At 46.0% G+C, this 25082-nt stretch overlaps 1 protein-coding gene and 1 pseudogene across 3 annotated transcripts in view; both read right to left on the bottom strand.

Moving 5' to 3' along the window:
* Positions 1-222: 222 nt before the first annotated feature.
* LOC114681611 lies at positions 223-959 on the bottom strand (annotated as a pseudogene).
* A 315-nt stretch (positions 960-1274) lies between these two features.
* Dhx57 (DExH-box helicase 57) overlaps positions 1275-25082 on the bottom strand; it is a 57981-nt gene continuing 34173 nt past the window's right edge. For all 3 annotated transcript variants that reach the window (XM_028855196.2, XM_037198018.1, XM_028855197.2), the window contains 12 exons: positions 23895-24011; positions 19583-19679; positions 18730-18903; positions 17841-18041; positions 15273-15549; positions 13656-13751; positions 13488-13571; positions 11857-11991; positions 10891-10965; positions 8695-8829; positions 4223-4423; positions 1275-1943 (listed from right to left, as the gene is read on the bottom strand). In XM_028855196.2, the coding sequence (XP_028711029.1) occupies positions 1800-1943; positions 4223-4423; positions 8695-8829; positions 10891-10965; positions 11857-11991; positions 13488-13571; positions 13656-13751; positions 15273-15549; positions 17841-18041; positions 18730-18903; positions 19583-19679; positions 23895-24011 (1736 nt within the window). In that variant the 3' untranslated portion in view covers positions 1275-1799. The remainder of the gene's footprint in view (positions 1944-4222; positions 4424-8694; positions 8830-10890; positions 10966-11856; positions 11992-13487; positions 13572-13655; positions 13752-15272; positions 15550-17840; positions 18042-18729; positions 18904-19582; positions 19680-23894; positions 24012-25082) is intronic.

Raw genomic sequence — 25082 nt, 5'->3', positions numbered from 1 at the left:
TAGTGTTACTAAAAACAACTAAAATAATACGTTGTTCATGGCGGTGTCTGTTGTGTGAGAGGCTGGAGGTATAGATGGTTGTGAACCACCTGGACATCGGTTTTGGGAATTGAACCCAGGTCCTCTGGAAGAGCAGCAAGTGCTCTTAACTGCTGAGCCATCTTCCACCCAGAGTAGGGTCTTTTTTTTTTATTCAAGTCTTTTATTGCCCCTGAAGACCCCCCAAACTGTACTTACATTCAGGATCTTGTTTCTGGAGCTGGATAACTCAGGTGTCACTCATCAGCCTGCTGCACTGTTCCCTTTTCAGACACACAGATACCATCCAAAAACTTTCTCATATCCTTGTCTTTAGCTGTTGTGGCTTGCTGAATCAGAGCCGCTGAATTTGAAACAAGTTCAATATCATTTCCTTCAAGGATTAATTCATCCTTCTGGGCTGGAGAGACAGAACAAGCAATACCTGTCCTCATCCGAACCCTGCAGATCTATTTTTCACCCAAGAAATTTCGGATTCCAACCAAAGACCCATTCTCCCGAATAACGACGTTGATGGGAAGTGGGCGCACACAGACCTCCTCTTGTAGGGGAAACCCAGTGTAACACCCCTGATCATGTTCTGAACGTGACTGCAGATGGTGCGGACAGTGGCCACTTCCTTTCTTCTTCTTCCCGAGGAGACTCAGCTCTCCATTGCTGTGATGGAAGTCCCTCCGGAGGGTTCCTCTGGGGCCCTTCACAATGACTGTGCCCCACTTCGGAGTGATGTCCACATTTCCTGGAATGTCGACAGTCTGATTGCTGAGGATGGTCTTCATTCTCACCATAGATGGGGTAAAAAGAGCAAGTCAAGAGTCTTAACTATAGAAGTTAGGCAATGAAAACACGAGGGTCGTCCTGCTTTTAATGGGTCTTGTGGAAGAGGCCAGCTTGCATTTTAGTACCCTCGCAGAATTAACTTGCTTTTATAATTTTTCTCCCTTTTTAAAGAAATTATTTTATTTTTATGTGCATTGGTGTTTTGTCTGCATGTGTGTCTGTGTGAGGGTGTCAGATCCCTTGGAACTGGAGTTACAGACAGTTATGAGCTGCCATGTGGGTGCTGGGAATTGAACCCCAGTCCTCTGGAAGAGCAGCCAGTGCTCATAACTACTGAACCATTTCTCCAGCCCTATTTTTCTCTCTGAAGACAGGATTTTACTTCTTCTTAAAAAGCTGATCTTTTAGGAACAAAAATAAAAACCCCTTACAAATAAGTTTACTCCACAAACAGGTCTAAAATGAAATTTTTATTTTTCTTACATGATTTCTTTCTCATTTGAGTTCTCTCAGGTAAGTCTTTATTATGATGGGAAAATCAAACGAAACATTTCTCCTCATGCCCAATTAAAAAAAAAAAAAACAGGAGAAAAGAAGTATCAATCATGTATAGACAATGCGTAATAAAAAGTAGGAGAAGAAGAATACATAGGTTAAGACAGAACTTTGTCTTAAACATTCACGTTTGAGTTATGAGGTGAATTTCATTCAGTTTGGTACAGTCACAAAGAGGCCAGCTGGGTTTTAGACTGTCCTACACCGACGCTCCAAATTGTGCCGGGAGTGTCCCCACGGTCTCAGAAACAGCACGCGTGGAAAATGTCTCCGCTTGTGGAGCCTCGGCTGGCTCAGCACTCAGGCTCTGGGCCCCCGCCTCCCCAGGGCCAGCCCCAGGCCAGGTCCCGTCCGAGGTAGAAGTGCTCCTGTGACTAGCAGGGGAACAAGGTGGTGAAGGGCGGGCACCCCAGGCCCAGCAGTTTCTACTGTGTGGTGACAAGCTTCACAATCATGCTGATAATCCGAGAACCCCGAGGACACGTGCTCAGGTCCATGCTTGGGTTCTTGATTTTATCCTGCAGGAGCTGGTCAAGTTCACAGCGAAGTTCCTTTACCAGTTCAGCTATCTACAACGAAAGCTGTCGGTATTAGCCGTGCTGGGAGCAGAGAGGAAGGTTTTCATAGAGAAATACCCAGTTATGATTGCCGTGACTTAAGATTTCTGACATTATTTCAGAATACATTATCACTCTGCAACATACTAAGGAGGCCTATTATAAACATAGCTATTTGTTCTTATTTTGTCTCTGTCACATCATTTCTTATTTGTTTAGAGAGAAGCTCTTGCTATGTAGTCGGCTGGCCTGGGACTTTGGTGCTCTCACCCCGGCCTGTGAGTGCTGGGGCCACAGTGTGTTGCCATAGTCCAGCTTGTTGACCTTGTGTCTGTGTATCCATGTGCACGCACACGCGGGTGTGCACGTGGCAATCTGAATTCAGGTCCTCACGCTCACACAGAAAGGGCTTCACTGGTGTGCCACTTCTCCAGCCTTGCTGGGCTTTTGAGAGAGTCTCACACTGTAGCTCAGGCTGTGGCCTCGGACTCACAAATCTTTCCAGCTCCTCCTCCTAAATGCTGGGATTCCAGGTGTGACTCTATGTTCAGGGAGAGCTTTTTTTTTTAAGTTTATTTTTATTTTATGTGCATTGGTGTTTTGTCTGCATGTATGTCTGTGTGAAGGTGTTGGATCCCCTGGAAGTGGATCTATAGACAGGTGTGAGCTGCCACGTGGGTGCTGCGAATTGAACCCTGGTTCTCTGGAAGAGAAGCCAGTGCGCTTAAGCACCCAGCCATCTTTCCAGTCCCAGTGGGAGCTTCTTAAAAACCATGTGTGTAGTTTTTTATTTGGTGTGTTTGTGTGTGCATGCACATGAAGGTCAGAACAACCTGAAGAAGTCCGTTTTCTCCTCCTCCTAAGTGGGTTCTGAGGATTAACTCCAGTTGTTAGGTTCGGCTGCAAGCATCCTTACTGCTAAGCTACCAGTCTCTCTTTGCTTTTTGCTTTTGAACAAGATCTTATATAGCTCAGGCTAGCCTCATACTTATAAAGCTGAGGTTGGTCAAGAGCTCCTGATACCTCTTATTTTGGGACTATAGGTGTAACTATGATACGAGGGCTTTTGTTTTGTTTTAACTAGGGTCTCACTATGTGACCTTGAACTCACTATGTATCCTAGGATGGCCACACACTCAAAATGAATCACTCACCTCGGCATACAAGTGCTGGGATTATGAACACATGCCGCCACCCCCCACTTAGGAGGGAAGCTTTAATGGTGGCATGGAGATTCGTGTCCTCTTTGGGATGGCAGGTTGTGCAGATGTGAAGTCAGGATCTGCGGGAGCCATCTCGCTCACACAAGCAGAGGGGGCCTTTACTGTCCCTGGGCTGCTGCTGCTGCACCAAACCAGCCTTGCCGGCCCCTTGCTTTAGGATAGCCACTAGTCACATGTGGTCACATGTGGTCATTTAATAAGCACATAAACTTATTAAATGCACACCTGTCTTTAAACACTTCATATGAAAAGAGAGTATAAAATAACCCAGTATTTTTTTTTTATTTTGATTACATGTTGAAATTAAAACATGCTGGGTATATTAGGTTAATAAAATACATAAAGATTAATTTCACCTATTTTCTTTCACTTTTTGGGTAGTACTGAGGTATTATATATAAAGCCTTATACATGCTGACTGCATGCTTTACCACTGAGGTATATTCTCAGGCTTTTTTCTTTTTTTTAAAGATAAGGTCTTACTATGTTGCCTAGGCTAGTCTTAAGTACCTGGCTCAACTGATACTCTTGCCTCAGGTTCCTCGGTGACTGGGACTATGGCTCTACATAGTTCCTTTCATTGTATTTAATTAATTAGTTTATTATTTATTGCTTTATTTTTGCGGTTCTGGAGGTTAAACCCAGGGCCTACCAATGAGCTATACAGCCTGACCATTTTTTTTTTCATGGTAATGGAAAGATCAGGGTGATTTTTATCTGACTTTTGCTTATTGTGTAACATTAAGAAGGTTCCAACACCCTTTATAGATTCTGCTTTTGTTGGTTTTGTTTTGGAAGCAAGGCTTTGCTATATAATTCTAGTTATTCCCAAACTCACAAATACTTGAGACTCTGACCTTAAACCTTTACATCAATTCTAACCCATCCCGGGTGTCCCTGCCCTGGGCGTTCCTGGCACAATTATTAGGGTCCTTCTCTGCTTCAGGTTGGCTCCATTCTTGCCGTCCACCAGTTCAGTTGTTCTTGGTCCTGAAAGAATGTCCTTCATTTCACATCACCAAGGCTCTTCCTGACCTAAGCCTTCACACAGATTAGCTATTCCTTTACCTGATGGGAAGCAGCTACAAACCGGATCCAGCCATCATCCAGGGAGACGACGAACGCTCCCCGCTGAAGCTGCACGTTCACCTGGCCTCCCCCAAACAGGACCAGAGGGTACACAGACACCATGCTGCAGTCTCGGATGAACACCCGGCTGGTTTTGATTTTCTCATGGTACAACAGGTAGGGGCTGTCGAAGTGTCTGACCTGTAACAGAAAAACCTCAGGTGACAATGTTCCCACCAGTCCTGTGGATCTCAGTGCTGCCAATAAGGACTCCCAAGTACTTTTCCTCTGGGCTTCATGTTTTCATGTGTGACTACCTACCAGACTATCCATTTAGACATCGAATAAGCACCTAACACTTTGCAAACACCTCACTGTTAGGGCAGGGATGCAGCTCAGTGATAGGGCATTTGCCTAGCATGCACAAGGCCTTGGGTTCAATCCCTAGTACCCCAGAAAACAAAGAAACAACTTCTCTTGGTGTCCAGAAGATGTTTTCAAAAAGAAATTTTTAAACTATTTTTATTTATTTGTCTGTGTGGACACGTGTGTTCATGCATGTACCACAGCACACATGTAAGGGTCAGACAACTTGCAGGACTCAGTTCTCTTCTCCTGTCAGGGACCCAGGGACAGAACTCAGGTTGTCAGGTTTGGCATCAAACACCTTTACCTGCTGGTCTATCTCACCAGCACCCAGATTTTTAACTGAACCCGAAAGTAAAATTGTATGTATTTATGGGGCCTTTTGTGATGTTATGATACGTGTATACATGATAGAATGTTTAAATTCTTTTAGATTTATTCATTTTATTTTTATGTGTGAGTGTTTTGCTTGTATGTATGTGTGTCTAGGGAAGTCAGAAGAGGGCATCTGGTCCCTTGGAACTAGAGCTATGGACAGTTGTGAACCATCATGTGGGTGTTGGGAATTGAACCTGGGTCCTCTGCAAGCTAACACCTAAAAGAATCCTTGATTCTTTCTCTCCACAGCTCCTCACCTCCACTTGCCCCTGTGTGTAAGGGTCAGTTCTCCCCAGTTGCATCTGGATCACCGTCAAGTCCTGCCAGCTGTGTGTTTAAAGTACAGAGGAGCCACGACCTCACAGTGAACCATGACCTTCACTGGACCACTGCAGGGCTTCTTTCGACCTCACCTTTCCACATCTGTATAGCCTCTTTCCACAGCAGCCTCAGTGATCTTTCAGTTACAGCCAGAACACTCCACTAGTTCGCCAAAGGATGCAAATCTAGATTCCCTGCCATGGCCTACAGGGTGTGACGACCCACCCTGCCCATCTGTCCCTGCACACCTCCTGTCCCTGCAACCTTGACCAGACATCCCACTGAACTCGAGGATCTGGTGCCTTCCTGCAGATCCTGCAGCATCCCAAACCTACTCTGACCTCCGGGTCTCAGCACTTATTTCCTGTACTGGAACGTTCTCTCCTTAGAGATCTATATGGCTCGCTTTTCATTCACGACCTGATTGTTTTCGACTCAGGGTTCTTCCCAGACTGCCCTGTAGAAAAGGGCCCCTCTCTGTCTTGCTACCTGCCTTGCTGATCTTCTTCTCTAGGGCACTTGCCACTGACCAGTATTGGCTTATTTCCCATCTTCTCCCCAGCTAAACCAAACCGCTTGAGGGAGGACCCTGCTCACTTACTGTCCTTCATGCCTACAACAGCGCCCAGCACAGAGCTGGGACTAGCAGGTACTACATGGAGGCGTGAGTGACTGTCTGCCGTGGGGCTGACTGAAAAGAGGCTGAGGCTAACTCAGGCATCTGCTGTCTAAAGTCAGAGACAGGAAGAGCGGGTGACCCCCTGTCCCTCTGGCTCCTCTGAATTCGAGGAGAACCTTCTCATGGTTTACTTTCCTCAATAGCAGCATGAGGCTGACCTCACTCCACCTCCTCCTTTTGTTGTGTTTTGTGTTGAGACAGGGTCTCACTGTGCAGCTCTGGCTGTCCTAGAACTCGCTCTGTAGCCCAGGCTGGCCTCGAACTCAGAGATCCGCCTGCCTCTGCCTCCCGAGTGCTGGGATTAAGGCGTGCGCCATGCCCGGCTCTCTCTTCCTCTGTTCTTTCCTCTTTTCCTCCATCTCTCCTGAAAGCTTCATTGGGCATCTACTTTCATCCATGCAGCACGCTAGACTCTGGGAATGTAAAGAGGCATCAATTCCCATCTTCAGGGACTTGACAATTCCAGGACAGAGCAATGGTGTAAGAAGTGTGCACAAATTCATACTCAACGGCAGTGGAACAGTGGAGGGAGAGGAATTTAGAGGGAAAGAGACACTAAGGAGGGGCTGGAGGGATGGCTCAGGGGTTAAGAGCACTGGCTGTTTTTCCTAAGGTCCTGAGTTCAGTACCCAGCAACCACACGGTGGCTCACAACCACCTAGAATGAGATCTGGTGCCCTCTTCTGGCGGTAGGCAATACTGTAGACATAATAAATAAACAAATCCCTTTTTAAGGACACACTAAGGAAATTCTGTTCATTTTAAGAAGTGCAGAAGGTTGAACACAGGGCCTTGCCATACCAGGCAGGCGCTCTATCACTGAGCTACACCCCCAGCCAGGAAGTGATTCTTAGTGGAGACGTTAGGGCAATTAGGGGCTTCCTGGGGGATGAGACTGTCACTCTGGGGACAGGAGCAGCATGTCTTCTCACACGACACCAGGCAGTTGGTGTGGGAGGAACACTGTTTCACTGTATGCACTGCTGCAGCACACAGGATGGCAGAGGAAGTTGAAAGGGTATATAGGGCTGGTTTGGTCAGCAACGGAAGAGTCACGAGCGGGAGAGTCACGAGCCATGGTTACCAGAGTTAGAATGGGCTTTATTAGAGAGAAGGGGGGATAGAACAGGAGAAGCCAGAGGAGACAGAAAGTGAGGGGTGCAGAGAGAGGCGCAGAGAGAGAGAGACCGAGAGCAGAGAGAGAGAGCGTGGGGGTGCACGTCTGGCTTTTAGGCTGGGACGCAGTTGCCCACTGATGATGTAATAAGGCGCCAGAGAAGACCCAGCTATGAATATACAGAATCCTTACAGAAGTGTTTTTTTTTTTTTTCCATAAAGATTTATTTATTTATTATGTATGCCTGCCTGCCAGGAAGAGGGCACCAGATCTCATTACATTTTTTTTTTTTTTTTTTTTTTGGTTTTTCGAGACAGGGTTTCTCTGTGTAGCTTTGCGCCTTTCCTGGAACTCACTCTGTAGCCCAGGCTGGCCTCGAACTCACAGAGATCCGCCTGGCTCTGCCTCCCGAGTGCTGGGATTAAAGGCGTGCGCCACCACCGCCCCAGATCTCATTACAGATGGTTGTGAGCTACCATGTGGTTGCTGGGAATTGATCGCAGGTCCTCTGGAAGAACAGCCAGTGCTCTTAACCATTGAGCCATCTCTCCAGCCCAGAAGTGGGTTTTGAGGGGCCAGGGACCACATGTGAAGGGTCAAGTGCCAGTCTACAGTAGACTCATTGTATGAATATTTAAGAAAAGATGGAAATATTCCAAAGAGTAATGAGGAAGGCTGGAGAGAGTTCCAGAGACTATTACAGCACTCTGGGCATGAGACAGAGTTTGGGATTGGCACTGAGGAAGTGGCAGTGGTGGTGAGAAGAGGCAAATGTGGCACCGCCTGGACTTGGTGACCAACTGAATCAGTATGAAGGAAAGCGCAGAAGTCTTCACGACACCAGGTTCTGATTCAGATGGTGGCATTTACCAGGACAGGTACGCACAGAGAGAATGGTGGACAGGGAGACGATGGGTTTGATCTTCGGTGACTTACGTTAGCTGCTGTTTTCTAGAAGCAAAGCTCAGAAAATGCTGAGCTCTGGATAGACTTAGGGTCAGTATACAGGGGACAGCTGAGACCATGATGGCATGCCCTGGGAGGGTCAAGGAGCAGATACACTATTCTGAGAAAAGTAGAGGAAGGCACACCCCTGCCTCAGAGCAGAGGAAGGGGACTGGTAAAGGACGGTGACGGGGACAGGAGGGGTATTTCAGGAGCAAAGGGAGCACTGTTTCAAGAGGACGGAAGTTAGCAATGTCACATGGGAAGCAAGTGCACTAGACCGACACCCAGACCACTGCGGCACGGATGGGCTGAGCCCATGGGGAGAGACCGCGGTCTCCCAGCAGCACCTGAAGGAAGGATGGAGCTAACGGGCTGAAAAAACACGCTGAGGATGTAATTAGCTCATGACTTCTTAAACCAATCCAAAGAGACACTTTTCACGTGAGAGCGGGAACGGGCACTTTTTGTGTACAGTAGACCGCTCTCAACATGGACCGCCTTTCCAGAAACAACTTGTCAGTCTATTTATACAGCTCCAACCTTCTCTAAATCCACGTGCTGCTGGGGACACCACAAGTCACGGAATAGGGCTCGTGTGCTTTGGAACCCGCGTTTCTCATCCGAGGGTGTGCGTAGGAAAGATTCTAGACACCGCATTCTGACCTGATAGTTCACCGAGGAAGGGTGAATGTGCACGTAGCCGTCATTCTTCGTAACGAACTTCAACTCGGCTGACTTCGGCTGCAGTCTAACAACTCCAGAACTGGTCTTCTGGAACTTTCCTTCTGGGGTCTTGACCTATACAACAAGTATTTATAAAAGTAGATAGGCTTATTTTCTTTCTTTCTTTCTTTCTTTCTTTCTTTCTTTTTTTTTAAAAGATTTATTTGTTTATTATGTATACAGTGTTCTGTCTGCATGTGTCCCTGCACACCAGAAGAGGGCGTCAGATCTCATTACAGATGGTTGTGAGCCACCATGTGGTTGCTGGGAATTGAACTCAGGACCTCTGGAAGCACAGTCAGTGTTCTTAACCTCTGAGCCATCTCTCCAGCCCCAGATAGGCTTATTTTCACTGTAGGTCTTGTCCTTTGGCACAATCAAGTCTTATCTGAATAGTTTTTATTTCTTTTACTGTTTCATTTTTTTTTTCAAGGCAGGGTCTCACAGTACAGCCCAGGTTAGCCTGGAACTTACTATGTAGCCTTGGTTGGCCTCCAACTGTGATCCTCCTGTCTCATCTCTCCAGTGCTGGTGTGTGTGTGTGTAGGCACGCACACCAATGTGGAGGTTAGAGAACAGCTTGCATGAGCTGGTTCTCTCCTCCCACATGTAGGCCCCTGGGATCAAAGGTGGGCAGTAGACTCCCACGGCAGCTCCTTTCCCCACTGACCCTGAGCCATCTCTGGCCCAGGGCTGTTGCATGGCTTGCTTTTTTTTTTTTTTTTTCTTTCTCTGAGACAAGGTTTCTTTGACTGTCCTAAAACTCACTTTGTACATCAGGCTGTCCTTGAACTCATAGAGATCCACCTGCCTCTGCCTCCCCACTGCTGGGGGTTAAAGGTGTGAGCCACCACCGTCCAGCTGTATAGCTTACTTTTAAAACTCTGTATATTGAACACATTTTTATATTTGTTCAAGATTTTCCTAAAGAATTGTTATCAAGAGTTATGTAATACCTCATTGTAAGTATCTATAATTTCACCATTAAACTGTCTTTAACTTTTTTGTTTGTTTGTTTTTTGTTTTTCAAGACAGGGTTTCTCTGTGTAGCCCTGACTGTCCTGGAACTCACTATGTAGATCAGGCAGGTCGTGAACTCACAGAGATCTGCCTGCCTCGGCCTCCCGAGTGCTGGGATTAAAGGCGTGTACCACTACTGCCCATTTTTTTTTTTTAAAGAGAGGTCTCCTATAGTCCATGTGACCTTGAACTGTGTAGCTGAGGCTGCCTTTGAACTCCCAGCCTCTCGCCTCCATCTCTCACGTGCAGTGATTACAGGTGTGCACCACCACACCTGGCACACACTACTGTACTTTTAGATAGTCTTCTGAGCCTGTACCCTCTGGCTGTATCTTTGCGCATATGTGCAAAATTTCTCTACTAGTCCTAGAAATAGAGCACGGTTAAGATGATATGTAAGTTTTATTCTTACCCACAGTTGCTGTGGGATGTTCTGTATGTTAAATGTGTGGCTCTGGTTGGTTAATAAATAAAACACTGATTGGCCAGTGGCCAGGCAGGAAGTATAGGCAGGACAAGGAGAGAGGAGAATTCTGGGAAGTGGAAGTCTGAGTCAGAGACACTGCCAGCCGCCACCATGACAAGGGAGATGTAAGGTACCGGTAAGCCACGTGACAAAGTATAGATTAATAGAAATGGGTTAATTTAAGATAGAAGAATTAGACAGCAAGAAGCCTGCTGTGGCCATACAGTTTGTATGCAATATAAGTCTCTGTGTGTTTACTTGGTTGGGTCTGAACAGCTGTGGTCCTGGCGGGTGAGAGAGATTTGTCCTGACCGTGGGCCAGGCAGGACTGGGGAAAACTCTAGCAACACACAGTGTTTAAGGACTCACTCAGCATCAGTACCAGTCATTGAATTCTTGTGTGTGCCAGTTTTAAAAGAAAACCAGTCTGTTTCTTTGTGTAAATTTGTATTTCTTTGCACTACTAAACTTGGGCACTCTTTTTTGTGTGCATGGTAGGTTCGCTTACATCCTCAGCTGGGAATGAATGAATTGGGAAACCCTGTGGTCTCTGTGTATCTCTTGAAGATGACTAATGAGCATATTTTAAGTTTATCCTTTTATACTCATAAAACAAGACATAGGAAGGGTCAGGAAGAGTGCTCTGTTACCTGCACTACATTTGGATACAGAGCAGCACACAGCACTGCTGATATCAGCTTGGGGTTTTCGGCATTGGTGTTTGCCTAGGAGAGAAACACAGCGTTATCCACACGAGATATTTGAGCAGGTAATGTGTTTGCCACCATAGTTCTTTCTTTTTGCTTTGTGACCAAGGGTCTCACTATGTAGCCCTGGCTGGCCTGAAACTCACTATGTAGACCAGGCTGGCCCTGAACTCAGAGATCCATTTGCACCACCATGGCTAGCCATCATATTTCATTTGATGTCTATCTTAAAACAAAAAAGTATCTTCCTATCAATTATAAAATTTCTTTCTAAGCAGAAAATAAGTCTCCCAGACCACAGCCATACAGGACGTATCTTAAAGAGCTCACAATGATTCTAGATGCATGCAGAGCAGTTATGAAGCCTGTGTTCTTGCTGTGATGTGGTTAGGGGCCCTCCATAGGGCCAAGGTGAAACAACGCCAAGCCCCGAGGCTCCCGGCATGATCTAAATGATCTTCCCGTACAGGTTTAAACAGACAAACGCAGGCACTGTTGACAGCATCACGGAGGGAAGGGTCTGGTATGTGCGACAGTCAGACTCTTGCAAATACTAATTGCTTTTAGAACAAAGGACCTTAAGTTCATCTGGAAGAAGTATCTCTTTCTGTAATTACACCCAAGAGGTTGTTGGAAAAGGCTGGCCTGCTCTGAAGAAGCCTTACCAGACTCCACCGTTAACTACAGAATCATCCAGAGAAGTGTGAAATTTAAAGACAAAACAATGTTGACAACCAACAGAAAGACTCCCGATCTCATTCATATTAGCTGACACAGTTGTGGGCAGGGGAAAACCAAGAGCGCCAGTAGCCCCTGCCCACTGGGCTGAAGTGAAGAGCGGCCATATTTCAGTCACATGCTAGTGGAATTGAAGGGGAACAAGAAAGACAATGTCTACTCATTCTTTACCTCTTCTCCTGTGGCATCCAGGACACCATCTCCTCCTTGGGCCCTTTTTTCAATGTCCCTTGCTCTGAGTCCCTCTTTCACAAACCCGATGTCGGACAACAGTTCAGTGAACTGCCGTTTGAGGCTGGCCATTTCCTGAGAGGAGGGACAGACTTTTCAAAGACGCATCAAGGGTGACTGGTTCAAAACGCGTCACATCAGGGGTGCGCAATGAGTGCAGACGGACATCTAACAAGACAGGGTTAATCTGTCTGTCAGTTTTAAGAGGTGGCTTCCGCTTACTACAAATTGGCAGACAGAGTGAGACCATCACAGGAAATCCAAAGCCTTTGAAAACCCCGATGATCATTTCCTGAACACCATATTACACTTTACACATTTTAACTGGGGTGTGGTAGGTCTGATCTGCACATTCTTGGGATGGTCCAAACAAAGGTAATTTATTTTGCTTGTGGTACCGTTGGCCGCTTTAGTTTTGGGTCTTCTTCTGTTTGCATTTCTCCCCAGGTCCCGTCAGTCCCTTACCTTACCTGGAATGGGTACCGTTTCTCTCAGTGGGACTCATGCAGCACCTCCCCTCCTATTCTACTCTGGGTCTCACTGGATCACCGGTGATGCCGGGGACGGGGACGTTAGTGAGCGCTTTAGATTTAGACTCTACAAAATGTAAACGTCTCGGTCTCTACAGGCTGAGGACCAATGCCGTGGCTTCAGGTTTGCGGTCTCTTTACTTGGAAGGCAGAGAGAGGCAAGAGGGCTGCTGGAGTCCAGGTGTTCGGGGTCAGCCTCAGCCACACCGGAAGAGCCCATCCATCGCCTTACAAGCGGGACAAATATACAGGGCAGGGGGTTTGCCTAGCATGCTGGGACCAGTCCGAACCAAACAGGTGAGGTCTTTACTCTGGCACAACTTATCTGACAGAGGGAGAGGAGTAGACGCAGCGAGCCCAAGTACCCAGAACATTGACTTTATGTCCCATTGGTCCCCCGCTTCTGCAGCCTCCAGATCTTTAATAAAACAAAGCTTGTAGAGATCTACTCCATCACTGCTTTATCCCTTCTATGCTCACCACTGACAAACAGCATGTCCTGGTGGACACAGGAAAAAATGAACCAAGAAAGTCTTATACAGTATTAGTTCTTGGGTATTGCCCAAGGAGTTAGGAGGTTAGGGATGGTCACAGACCCCACTGAGAGCGTGGTTAATCTCTTGAGAACAATGTACACACACACACACAGGCACGCACGCACGCACGCACGCACGCACGCACATGTGCATGCACATAATTTGGCACACAATTCAGAGGTTTAAGGATCCAGATTAATATCCACTCCAACACTGGGAAGATGGACTTCTAATGGGCAGCCATCCTTATCATGCTGATAGTCTACTCTGTTCCTCACATTAAGGAAGCAATGTGGAAAACCAGGCCCGATCAAAGTTGCCTCACTGAAAAGCCTCACGTCATCGAGTCCAGGAACCCATTCTGCACAGCCAAGAAAACCAACCATGCTCAGAAATAACATTTCCACCGTGCAGACAGGACAAGCGAGGTAAAGCTGCCACCCCTCTGCGGAACTGCGAGCCACCACAGTGGACACGAATGAGGGACGGCATAGAGGCAGCTCACCTGCAGAGTTCTTCCTGACAGGAAATTCTGTCTGCAGTAATTGTAACCGGCTCTCGCGCTTTCTTTTGTACTCAGCTGCCAGCCCTAAATGGTGGAGAGAATCAAGCTGAACTTCCTCTGATGTCGGTGCCCACTGTGGCCACAAACCAAGCTCTGAGGTTCCCTTACCTTATATGCACAGAGAAGGGCCAGGTAGTCACTGTTCGCAAATGCAAATTCCAGCTTTTTCTGATTGGCCTCTTCTTTTTTATCCCAGGGAGACACCTGAATGAGGGACATGGATTTGCAGGACAGGTTTATCTGAGGTTTCAAATGGCACTTTCCTACTGCTGAAACCCACTACCTGGGAAAGCATCAGCACGGTACAAAGTGTACTACTCCACGTAGAGGCTTATTCAAGGCAAGCAGGATAGTGAAGCTAGCGAATGGCCTTTTTGTTCTGTGAGTTCAAAATGAGCCCAAGATAAGCAATTCTTTTAGTACCAAATGGCAAAAGACAGTCATCAAAGACCTACCCATTTTATTTATTTATTTTTATTTGTTTGGCTGTTTCTTTTTTTTTGTAATGATTTATTTTTATTTTATGTGCATTGGAGTTTTGCCTACATGTGTCTGTGTGAGGGTGTCAAAGCCCTTAGAATTGGAGTTACAGATAGCTGTGAGCTGTCATGTGAGTGCTGGGAATTGAACCTGGGTCCTCTGGAAGAGCAGCCAGTGCTCTTAACCCCTGAGCCATCTCTCCAGCCTCCCTTCCCCTGCCCCCCCCCCCCCTTTTAAGATTTATTTATTTATTATGTATACAGTGTTCTGCCTGCATGTATGCCTGCAGGCCAGAAGAGGGCACCAGATCTCATTCTAGGTGGTTGTGAACCCCTGTGTGGTTGCTGGGTACTGAACTCAGGACCTTAGGAAAAACAGCCAGTGCTCTTAACCTGTGAGTCATCTCTCCAGCCCCCCTGTTTTTTGTTTTTAAGACAGTTTCACTGAAGCTCTGGCTGGCCTGGAACTTGCTGTGTAGACTAAACTGGCTTCAAATCTGCGGTGATCATCCTTCCTCTGCCTCCAGAATACACAGCTTCATACCCAACCTATTTTTCTTTTAGATTTCTGAGACAGGGATTCTATTCATAGCCTAGACTGGCTTGGAACTCACCATATTGCTCAGGCTGGCCTTGAAAACTGGTCCTAGGGGTTGGGGATTTAGCTCAGTGGTAGAGCACTTGCCTAGCAAGGCCCTGGGTTCGGTCCTCAGCTCCGGAAAAAAGAAAGAAAAGAAACGAGAAGAAAACTGGTCCTAGTGGGATGGCTATACAAGACCCAAAAGTCACAGTGGGATGGTTGGTTATACATCTCCCCGTCTTGGTGCTGGAGATGGGGCCCAGGGCCTCACACATGCCAGCAAGCATTACACTTGAAGTCTTAAAGGCTGTTGACTGAAATACTTGTAAATGGGTGGACTGTATGTGCACATTAGATTTCAAAAGTTACTTTTTAAAGTTGATAAATGTGTTCATTAACTTTTGAAGTTATATAGGAGTATCCTGCTGGCTTACTGTTTTTGATTTTTCTATAATAAGCAATAGCAAACAAAAAATACATTATTTTAATAGCTATACCTCTAATTCCCAAGGGTTTTTTTGGGGGGTGGATATAAACTCTCTAAGGAAAAATCTCACACCACACATGTAAGCAAATCTTTAGAGGGCTCACATACCTCTGACGCCTAAAGATTCCTTCCAGACAGACCTGTGACATAAACTCCAATGTAGACAAACGTTCACTTACGAAAGGGGACTTAAAGGCCAAGCTGGCAGCGATGGTGAGGGCAGGGTCCAGACAGCGGAAGATGGCGCCAAACAGCATCAGTTTGCCGATCCTCACGTCCACGGGCAGCGAGGCCAAGTGATAGCCCAGCGGGGTCAGCTTTTCATCTGAAGTCAAGGCTCCCAAGTCTCGCAACCGCACTTTGGAGGCACGAAGAGAATCGATATGCGGCGGTTCAATGAACCGAGAGAACACAGATTGGAGACTATGAGAGTTAAACATTTCTAAAATTTTAATTCTGAAAAAGAAGAGAAAAATCATAACTTGTAAACTTGATATCTGATAGAATGAAGCAGAGGGATAACTTTTGTTTCTTGAGTGAGAAGATAAAAGGATTGGCTGCTTTAATAATTTCTTATTATGTGTAGGTGTGTTCGTGTGGGTATGTGCACATGAATGCAGGTGCCATCAGAGCCCAGAGGTGTAAGATCCCCTAGAGCTGCCTTGAGTGGCTGGACTAGGGTTTTCTGGAAGAGTAGCCAGCGCCCTTAATGACTAGGCCATCTCTCTCCAACACCTGAGAAGTGCTTTTTTTTTTTTTTTTTGGTTTTTCGAGACAGGGTTTCCCTGTGTAGCTTTGCACCTTTCCTGAGAACTCACTTGGTAGCCCAGGCTGGCCTCGAACTCACAGAGATCCGCCTGCCTCTGCCTCCCGAGTGCTGGGATTAAAGGCGGGGACCACCACCGCCCGGCTGAGAAGTGCTTTTTAAGTCACTCAGAACTTCTTGGTTTAGAGACAAGTAGAGGCAGTCTCGCCAGTCCCAGGATGGCACTCGGGGTCACCACACCCAGCATCACTGCTGCTTTAAAAAAACACTGAAAAACTCTTGTCCCCCAGTTTTCTTAGCGATGAACTACAGAAACACCCCAAGTTCTAAACTCACCCATATTCAAAAGTTTGTTTGTTTTTTTTTCAATTTTTATTTGCACTGGTGTTTTGCCTGCATGTATGTCTGTGTGAGGACGTCAGATCTTGGAATTACAGACAGGTGTGAGCTGCCATATGGGTGCTAGGACCTGAACCCAGGTCCTCTGGAAGAGCAGTCAGTGCTCTTAACCCCTGGGCCATCTCTCCAACCCCTCAAAAATCCTTTTTATAAACTTTCAAAACTGCTTTTTTTCTTAACAGCGGGTTCAAATCATGAAAGAGAATTCTAAAGGTAAAGAAGTGTTAGCTAGGCCATGGAAATCTTGTCCACTACGATGGGAATGTAAACCGGCCCAGCAGGAGAACTCCTCAATAGACTCAAATTACAACTACCACCGGACCCAGGAATTGTACACACTCCTCCCGTTATTTCGAGACAGGGTCTCTCTGTGCGGCTCTGGCTGTCCTGGAACTCACTCCGTAGACCAGGCTGGCCTCGAACTCACAGAGATCCTCCTGCCTCTGCCTCCCGAGTACTGGGATTAAAGGTGTGTGCCACCGTGCTCGGCCTTATAATTTAGATACTACAACTCAGATGCTGCAGATGCTTTTCATTAGTGTACATATTTGGTACTCAGCCTTTTCCCATGAGATATTTCACTAACGTGATGCAGGGATAAATGTACTGGAATTTCAAGTAGGGGGAGAAATGGTGAACTATGCTGGCATATAGGATCTCCCCATCTTTTTACTGCTGAGTATTTCAATAGAATCTTTTCTGCTACACTTTCCTTCTCTCATCCTTCACAAGTCAGCTCCTCCTGCCTGCCTCTCTCAAGTGCTGGGATTATAGGTGTGTGCCAGTCTACCTGGCTTCTTCCCCCATTTTTAACTTTAAGACTATGGACCGTGGTCCTGTGTCCTATAGTATACCTCCTATGTGGAGGAAGAGCTATAGGGCTGGATTATAGCTCAGTGGCAGAGTACTTGACTAGCATGCACAACACCCTGGGTTCAATCCCAGCACAAACAGTATAGACAATTTTCATTTCTCATATACCACCAAGCAATTTTTCATGAACATTGAATCAAAACTTCTTCTTCTTCTTTTTTTTTTTTTTTTCCAGACAGGGTTTCTTTGTGTAGCTCTGGCTGTCCTGGATCTTGCTCTGTAGACCAGGCTGGCCTCAAATTCAGAGATTCCCTTGTCTCTGCCTCCCAAGTGCTGGGATTAAAGGTGTGCACATTGAATCTCTTCAAATCCTATTTTATGACATTTGTTATTAGTTAATACTGGTGTTGTAGGTTTTGTTTACTTTTCTCTAACTGATAACGAGGCTGTAGATTTTCCCCTGGAAAAATGTGATATTAATGTGTCCCCTGGCAGAAATCCCCTGGCAAGTCAAGTTACTTTCCTAACTCACAAGTGCATTTTTGAGCGTTATTGTGGGGCCATGCTTTGCAAATGTGAGACTCTCTATGTGCAGGAAGTTAAAGGAGAGGAAAGGGCCACTTGTGACATGCTTCCTTTGCAATGAATGAGCTCATCCACTCTATTCTTAGCAAAACGTCTTCTACTAGGAAAGAGAGAACGTGAAACTGAAATGGCACGAGAAACGTTTGGACTGGTTGGGAGCAGAGCATTCAGGTCAAGAGGTCACCTTAGGCACAGTTGTTCCAGTGGCACTCTCTGTATTTCCGGTAGCTGCTGCTTTAAAATCAGGTGGCTGTAGTGGTGGCTTGTGAACAAGTGGAAGCAGACTCCAGACGCGACACGGCCGGCCCGACCTTTTCTCTGCAGAGCGTTGGCCTGAGACACAAACGTGTCCTCTAGACTTTCCATGCCTTTGCTGGCATCGTATCTGCCAAGGAAAAGGGAATACACGACTGAGTTATTTTGTGTGTGGATGTAGCCGGAGAGGAACCCTGGCCGTAATTCTCCAGGCACTGTTTTCTCTCTCACCAAGTAGGGTGGCCCGGGCGGCCAGTGAGTTCCAGGGATCTGTCTGTTTCCTTCCCCAGAGCTGCTACCACATCTAGCCTTTTCTCTTTTCCTTTCCTTTCCCTCTCTTTTTCTCCCCGCTCCCCTTCCTAAGTGTGGTTCTGGGGATGGAATATAGTTTCTGCAAGTACTTTACTGTGTTACTTTGGAGAATGCTGTCAAGACTACTGGGTGTGGACCAATAGTCTTCCTTATTACTGAAGACAACCATCTACCTGCTACAGAGGTACACAGTGCTCTGTGTATTCTAGGTCTGTGGTGTAACAAGTGCTGATTTCAGTGCTATCACATACCACCACACACGTTTCTTTAATCATTTCCTTCTCATCCGAGCACATTAAAAAAAAAATCACATGGGAAAATGAATTTATTACTTCTGAGGTAAAGCTTTAAATTTTGCATCCTTGTTGGCCTTGAACATTCATGCTGCTGGCCACTGAAGACATACGGTACTCCTTTAAAGAGTACCTTAGCATTAACCCTTAACGGCTCTGCTATCCTCACTGAGGTGTTTGTGGTGCCTCTGTTACGTCCCCAGAAGAGAGTACCTCTTTTCCTTCATCTTCCCAGAGTCAATGACATAAACGACATCATCGATGGTTATGGACGACTCAGCAATGTTGGTGGAGATGATAATCTTGGTTACGCCCACTGGGGGTTTTACAAACACTGCCTGCTGCTCTTCACTGGACAAGGATGAGTGCAGTGGATGGATAACACATCTACGAAGAAGGAAAACCACAGTAAGGGGCTGGTACAAAGCATTTAAATTGAACCAGAGTGGGTGAACTTCTACTGAGATTAATGAAGTGACTTCAGATGTCAGCAACTTCTCTGCAGACCTCAAGGCTCGGCTCTTCTCAGTGGGAGGCTCCTTCCCATCTTATAAAAATCTGGTGCCAACTTGGGAAAAGCTGGGGGTTATTTCAGCAGTAAACCACCAAGAGGAATAAATGATTGGTATAAGTAACCAGCCTAAGTCCAGAGAGAGAAGGAGCAAGGCTGACCCAAGTTAGGCTATTCATTGCTAAATTTCTAGGGAGCATCTGTTAGCTAGCTTTGCCCTTGTATGTGGAGGCACACCCTGGGATTGTGAAAAACTACTTTCCCTCAAGATGACAGCATTTCTTTGTTCCTATCAATGCTGGCTTTCTCCACCTTCCCCTCCTCTTCAGGAATCTAGCAACTGAAATTACACGCAAATTTGCTGAGTCACTGTGATAAGTAAAGAGAAATGTCTGTCCTGGATGGAACGGCGTGACATTTCCTGGAGCACCGAGCCTGCCCATTTCCAGCTGGCACAAACCAACACGTTTGAGAGGCGAGGACTCTAGGGACCCCTGTGCTCTTGTCTTTGTGGATGGCCGCGGTGGGAGACTGGCTAGACAGCCAGCAGCTTACCGATGACTGCGTCTGTTGTTGAAAAGACAGTTAGACTGCAGCTGCTCATAAAGCATCTTGATTTCTGCTAGCCCCGGCAGGAACACGAGTACGGCACCTGGTTAGGAAACAGCAGACTCCGATAAGCGGATGGGAAACAGCACAGGTCACAGACTGGTTTTAAACCAACAACCTGGACCATTTCCACTATCAGTTTTTCTTTGTATCGCCTCAGAATTTAAACCAATATGAAATCATATTTCTGTATAAACTCTGATTTAATAAAGACAGAGTAGTACTCTTTTCCATTGGAAAACTGAGGTATAGAAAAGCATGCCTTAGGTTAGAAGACGCACTATCCAAGCCCTGTGTTCGTGCAAGTGTGTGAGTGTGTGTGTGTGTACTATCTGAGGACTAAACCAACACCTTGCATGTATCCTCATAAGCTCTTCAACGTACTTCCTTGGTACCCTGCCGCCGACATTCTATTTCTACAGTATGAAGATTCTTTTGCTAATGAAATCCAGATATTTTACTGGATATGATAAAAAGAAACTCTGATCTGGTTATCTAAATTCAGACACATTTGAAAGAGACAGTATATTAATAAGCCATGTCTTATTAACCATTGATGGCCTTTAAACTTGCCCATTAAAGAAAATAAGCAGTAACAGATGACAGTGTATTTCTGTCCCAACAGCACCCACTCCTCAATAGTCACTTTATTTTGTCATTTTTTTGAGACAGAGTCTCACTTGGTAGTTCAAGTGGTCTTGGAACCCACTCTGTAGTTCAGGCTGGTCTTGAACCCATGTTGATTCTCCAGTCTCAGTCTCCCAAGTGCTGGGTCCAGGCATGACCCTCCATGCCTGGCTTTCTCTTGGGCTTCATTCATGGAAGCAGCTGGTAACCTCCTCACTAAAGCCTCCCTCCATCTCACATATGGAAGCAGGATGCCTAGGTCAGCTGTACAGCGTGGATGTGAAACAGAGCCTCCAGAACGCATCACCTACAGCCATGCTTGCTGTCCCCATGAACAAGGAAGGATCTAAATCATCACAAAAACAGAGGAGGGCCAAACAGAAGTCCTGCAGGGATGTTTTGTCACACACATTACCTCATGTGGCCTTCACAGCCACCCTTAAGAAAGAAGGGCATCAGTACGAAACACTACTCAGTCCTTTGGCTAGGCCGGAGTTGATAAGCTGAGTGCCTCATTACAAAGGTTCGGTCTCTGGCCCCAGATCCATGCTTTTTCCATTACACATCCCATGCTTCTCTATACTAAAAGGACACAAGATTTAGAGTGGTGAAATACTCTATGTAGAGACAGGGAACTTGTCTATATGTTTACCTACTTCATTATGATCTAGGGAGAATCAGGGAGACCTCTGATATTCACAGATACATCACTGATTCTCTGTTGTTGTTTTTTGAGACAGGATCTCACTATGCTTTGGAACTGCTTTGTTGCTCTGTAGACTAGGCTGGTCTTGGACTCACAGAGCTCTGCCTCCCAAGGGCTGGGATTAAAAGCGTGTGTCACCACGCCTGGTGAATTTTGGTAATTTTCTAAAAATTTCTTCTTGGCTGGCATGTTTGTTCACAGTAAATCTTTTCCTTTGGAATGAAACCAGACCACCAGTCCATTAGTAATGCATTAGCAACACCTGACCACTTGCCGAGAGACAAGAAATAAGGAACTTAATAATTTACGTGGCTTTCAAGTCTCCTCAGACAGTATCACACGATGATAAAGTCTAAACTGAGCGCAGTCATCATCAATTCTCTTAAGTACCTGTAACACGCATATCAAGTCTTCTATTGATCTTTACTGAATTTTATTACTCCACTCAATCAGCACCCAATCCTTCAACAAAAATTTGTTTTAGCTAGGCATGGTGGTACACACCTTTAATCCCAGCATTTGGAAGGCAGAGATAGGTAGCTCTCGGTGAGTTCAAGGCCAGCCTGGACTACATAATTAGTTCCAGGCCAATGAGGGCTACATAGTGAGACCCCGTCTTAAATTTTTTTTCTATATTTAAATGTTCCAAGCACTTTCCAGGAGAAATACAGGGTGAACAAGAAGCCCTTGTCCCCTCGACACTCTCAAGACAGGATTTAGCCTGGCTGTGGAGCTCTGGCTGTCCTGGAACTCACTCTGTAGACCCGGCTGGCCTCAGACTGAAAGATCTTCCTGCCTCTGCCTCCCGAGTGCTGGAACTAAAGGTGTGTGCCACCAGGCCTGGCAAAATCCCTGCTCTTAAGTCTACATCTACTGAAGGAGACGGATCAGTAAGCAACATACTTTTAGACAGGGTCAAATAGGAGTCACTTTGGATGTTAGGACAGAGTGAGAGCGAGGACAAGGTCACAGATAGGATGGCCTACGATGGGGACATGTATGCAGAAACCCAAACAACATGAAGGGTTCAGTCAAGAGACCATCTGGACTAGACTGAGGACAAGAGACGGAAGTGAAGATGGCTAGCATGATGAGGACTGTTGTAGAACAGCATTTTAGGGTGTGTTACTTTTATGTTGCATTTGTTTAACTCTGTGAAGCTGTGTTACTTTGCCTGATGGTCTAATAAACAGCTGAGTGGCCAATAGCGAGGCAGGTTTAAGGATAGGAGGGGCTGGCAGGCAGAGAGAGTTAATAGAAGGAGAATTGGGAGAAGAGGTACAAAGAAGTAGCCAGAGAAGGAAGAAGGAATGATAGAGGAAGGAGGAGGACTTCAGGGGCTAGCCACCCAGCTACACAGCCAACCACGGAGTAAGAGTGAAAGTAAGATTACAGAAGTAAGAAAAGGAAAAAACCTGGGCTGGAGAGATGGCTCAGAGGTTAAGAGCATTGACTGCTCTTCCAGAGGTCCTGAGTTCAATTCCCAGCAACCACATGGTGGCTCACAACCATCTATAGTGAGATCTGGTGCCCTCTTCTGGCCTGCAGTCATACATGCTGTATACATAATAAATAAATAAAAATCTTAAAAAAAAAAAAAGAAAGAAAGAAAGAAAAGGAAAGGAAAAAACCCAGAGGCAAACGGTAGAAGGGGTAATTTAAAGTTAAGAAAAGCTGGCTAGAAACAAGCCAAGCTAAGGCCGGACATTTATAATTAAGAATAAGCCATTGGGTGGTGGTGACGCACGCCTTTAATCCCAGCACTCAGGAGGCAGAGCCAGGCGGATGTTTGTGAGTTTGAGGCCAACCTGGTCTACAAAGCAAGATCCAGGACAGGCACCAAAAACTACACAGAGAAACCCTGTCTCAAAAAAACGGAAAAAAAAAAAAAAAAAGAATAAGCCTCTGTGTGTGATTTATTTGGGAGCTGGGTGGTGGGTACCCCCATGAGAAAAAACACCAACAACATAGGACACTAAGTAAAGGAAAAGTATTCCTGTCTCTACCTCCCAAGTGATGGGATTTCATGAACCACCTTTCTGGCTTATGAGATACTAGAGCCTTTCTGCATGCTAGGCAAGCACTCTACCAGCTCAGCTACATACACAACCTTACTTTTACTTATATATTTTAAAAGATTTACTTTTTATTCACATATACATATAAATTATGTATTTGTGTGTAGATGTGTACATGTCAGTATAGGTGCCCTTGGAGGTCAGAGGCATTGGATTTCCTTGGAGCTGGAGTTACAGGTTATGAGCTGCCGGACATGGGTGCTGGGAATTGAACTCAGATCCTTCTGAAATCCTGGCAAATGAGCAACAAGTGCTGTTATTAATTACTGTGCTCTCACCCTCTATTTTTTTTTGAGACCAAGTTTCTCTGTGTAGCCCTGGCTGTCCTGGAACTTGCTCTGTAGACTGGGCTGGCCTCAAACTAGAGCCGGCCTGCCTCTGCCTCCCAAGTGCTGGGATTAAAGGTGTGTGCCACAACTGCCTGACCATGCTCTATTTTTAAATGTTTTTAATCCTAACTTGTATGTCATGATGCTGGGGATCAAAGCCTTTCTCTGTCCATGCTGGCATCCCTGGCTCACTTGGTTTCTCTATAGAAGATTTACTGCTGACTTCATTTTACAGACAAAGAAACTAAAATTAAGAAAAGATAAGGATTTAGTCAAGTGTATAAGATCCCTGAAGAGTGAAGCTGGGAAATCTATCAGACTCCAAAGCTTGGGGTCTTACCCAGTGCCCTGTGGCCTTGTGTGCAGTTTGCACAGGCCTCACTCAGGACCGGACTTGCAGTTTGCCAAGGATTAAGTGTTTAACATTGGGTCACTGGGGCCCAGGGAGGAGGAGGGGACACCTGGAGGGTAGGTGTTTAACATTGGGTCACTAGGGCCCAGGGAGGAGGAGGGGTCACCTGGAGGGTAGGAATGCTCGCCATCCACAATCCACTCTAGTAAGGCCTCTATTAAGTCGAAGTTGACCCTATCAAAGTCCATGATAGACATCGTCTTGATGACTGACTTGCTCACCCCTGAAAGAAAGGTAAAAATCGAATCATTACACCTCTGTTTGCAAGGTAGGTGAAGGTAGGTTGGTTTAACTGCAAAGGAGTTCACATTTAACTTACCTACTTAGTGAATGTTTTCTTTTGGTTCCTCAGAAAACACTGCTTTACAGAAGTAGCTCCTTCCTTCCTTCCTTTATTTTTTTTAAAGATTTATTTATTTATGGGCTTGAGAGATGGCTCAGGGGTTAAGAGCACTGATTGCTCTTCCGGAGGACCCAGGTTTAATTCCCAGCACCCACATGGCAGCTCACAACTCTCTCTAACGCCAGGGTCTGACATCATCACACAAGATATACATTCAGGCAAAACACTGATGCAATAAAATAAAAATAAATAAATTATTTAAAAAAAGATTTATTTATTTATTTATTATGCACACAGTGTTCTGCCTGCATGCCAGAAGAGGGCACCAGATCTCATTACAGGTGTTTGTGAGCCACCATGCGGTTGCTGGGAATTGAACTCAGTACCTCTGGAAGAGCAGCCAGTGAGTGCTCTTAACCTGTGAGCCATCTCTCCAGCAGCTTTTTTTTTTTTAAAGGCTAGCCTTGAACTCAAGAGAAGGATGACTTTGAACTTTTAATTCTCCTGCCTCCATCTCCAGTGCTGGGATTGTATGCACACACCACCACATCTGGTTTCCCTGTTGCTGGTGCTCCATGCCAGGTACATAAACACTGCATCAACCGAGTCACATCCTAGCCCCGAAGTCCGTTGTTTTTCTGGAGCACTGACCCAAAGAGAAAGCGCGCGCCTGATCAGAACTCATAACTCTCCTTCCTTTTGTCCTTCCCACCGTCACATGTTTACCGCATGTTTAAGGTCTAGGACAAAGTTCAGTCAGACACACTGTAGAGACCGCTTCCAGACTCTCTCAAACCTGGAGTCAGAGCCTCAGGAAGCCCAGGGCACAGGTACCGCAGGAAGACAGGAACGGCGGCACACGGCCATGTCCCCAGCACTTTACAACAGCACTAAACTTTTGGGTCCCTTCGAGACGGCGACAGGAGTGACGGCCCTTCCTTGAAGGATGCA

This window comes from Peromyscus leucopus, chromosome 22 (assembly GCF_004664715.2).
Source record: "Peromyscus leucopus breed LL Stock chromosome 22, UCI_PerLeu_2.1, whole genome shotgun sequence".
Classification (NCBI taxonomy): Eukaryota; Metazoa; Chordata; class Mammalia; order Rodentia; family Cricetidae; genus Peromyscus; species Peromyscus leucopus.
Note: the sequence above shows the minus strand (reverse complement) of the source record. Positions and strands in the feature narration are given on the sequence as shown.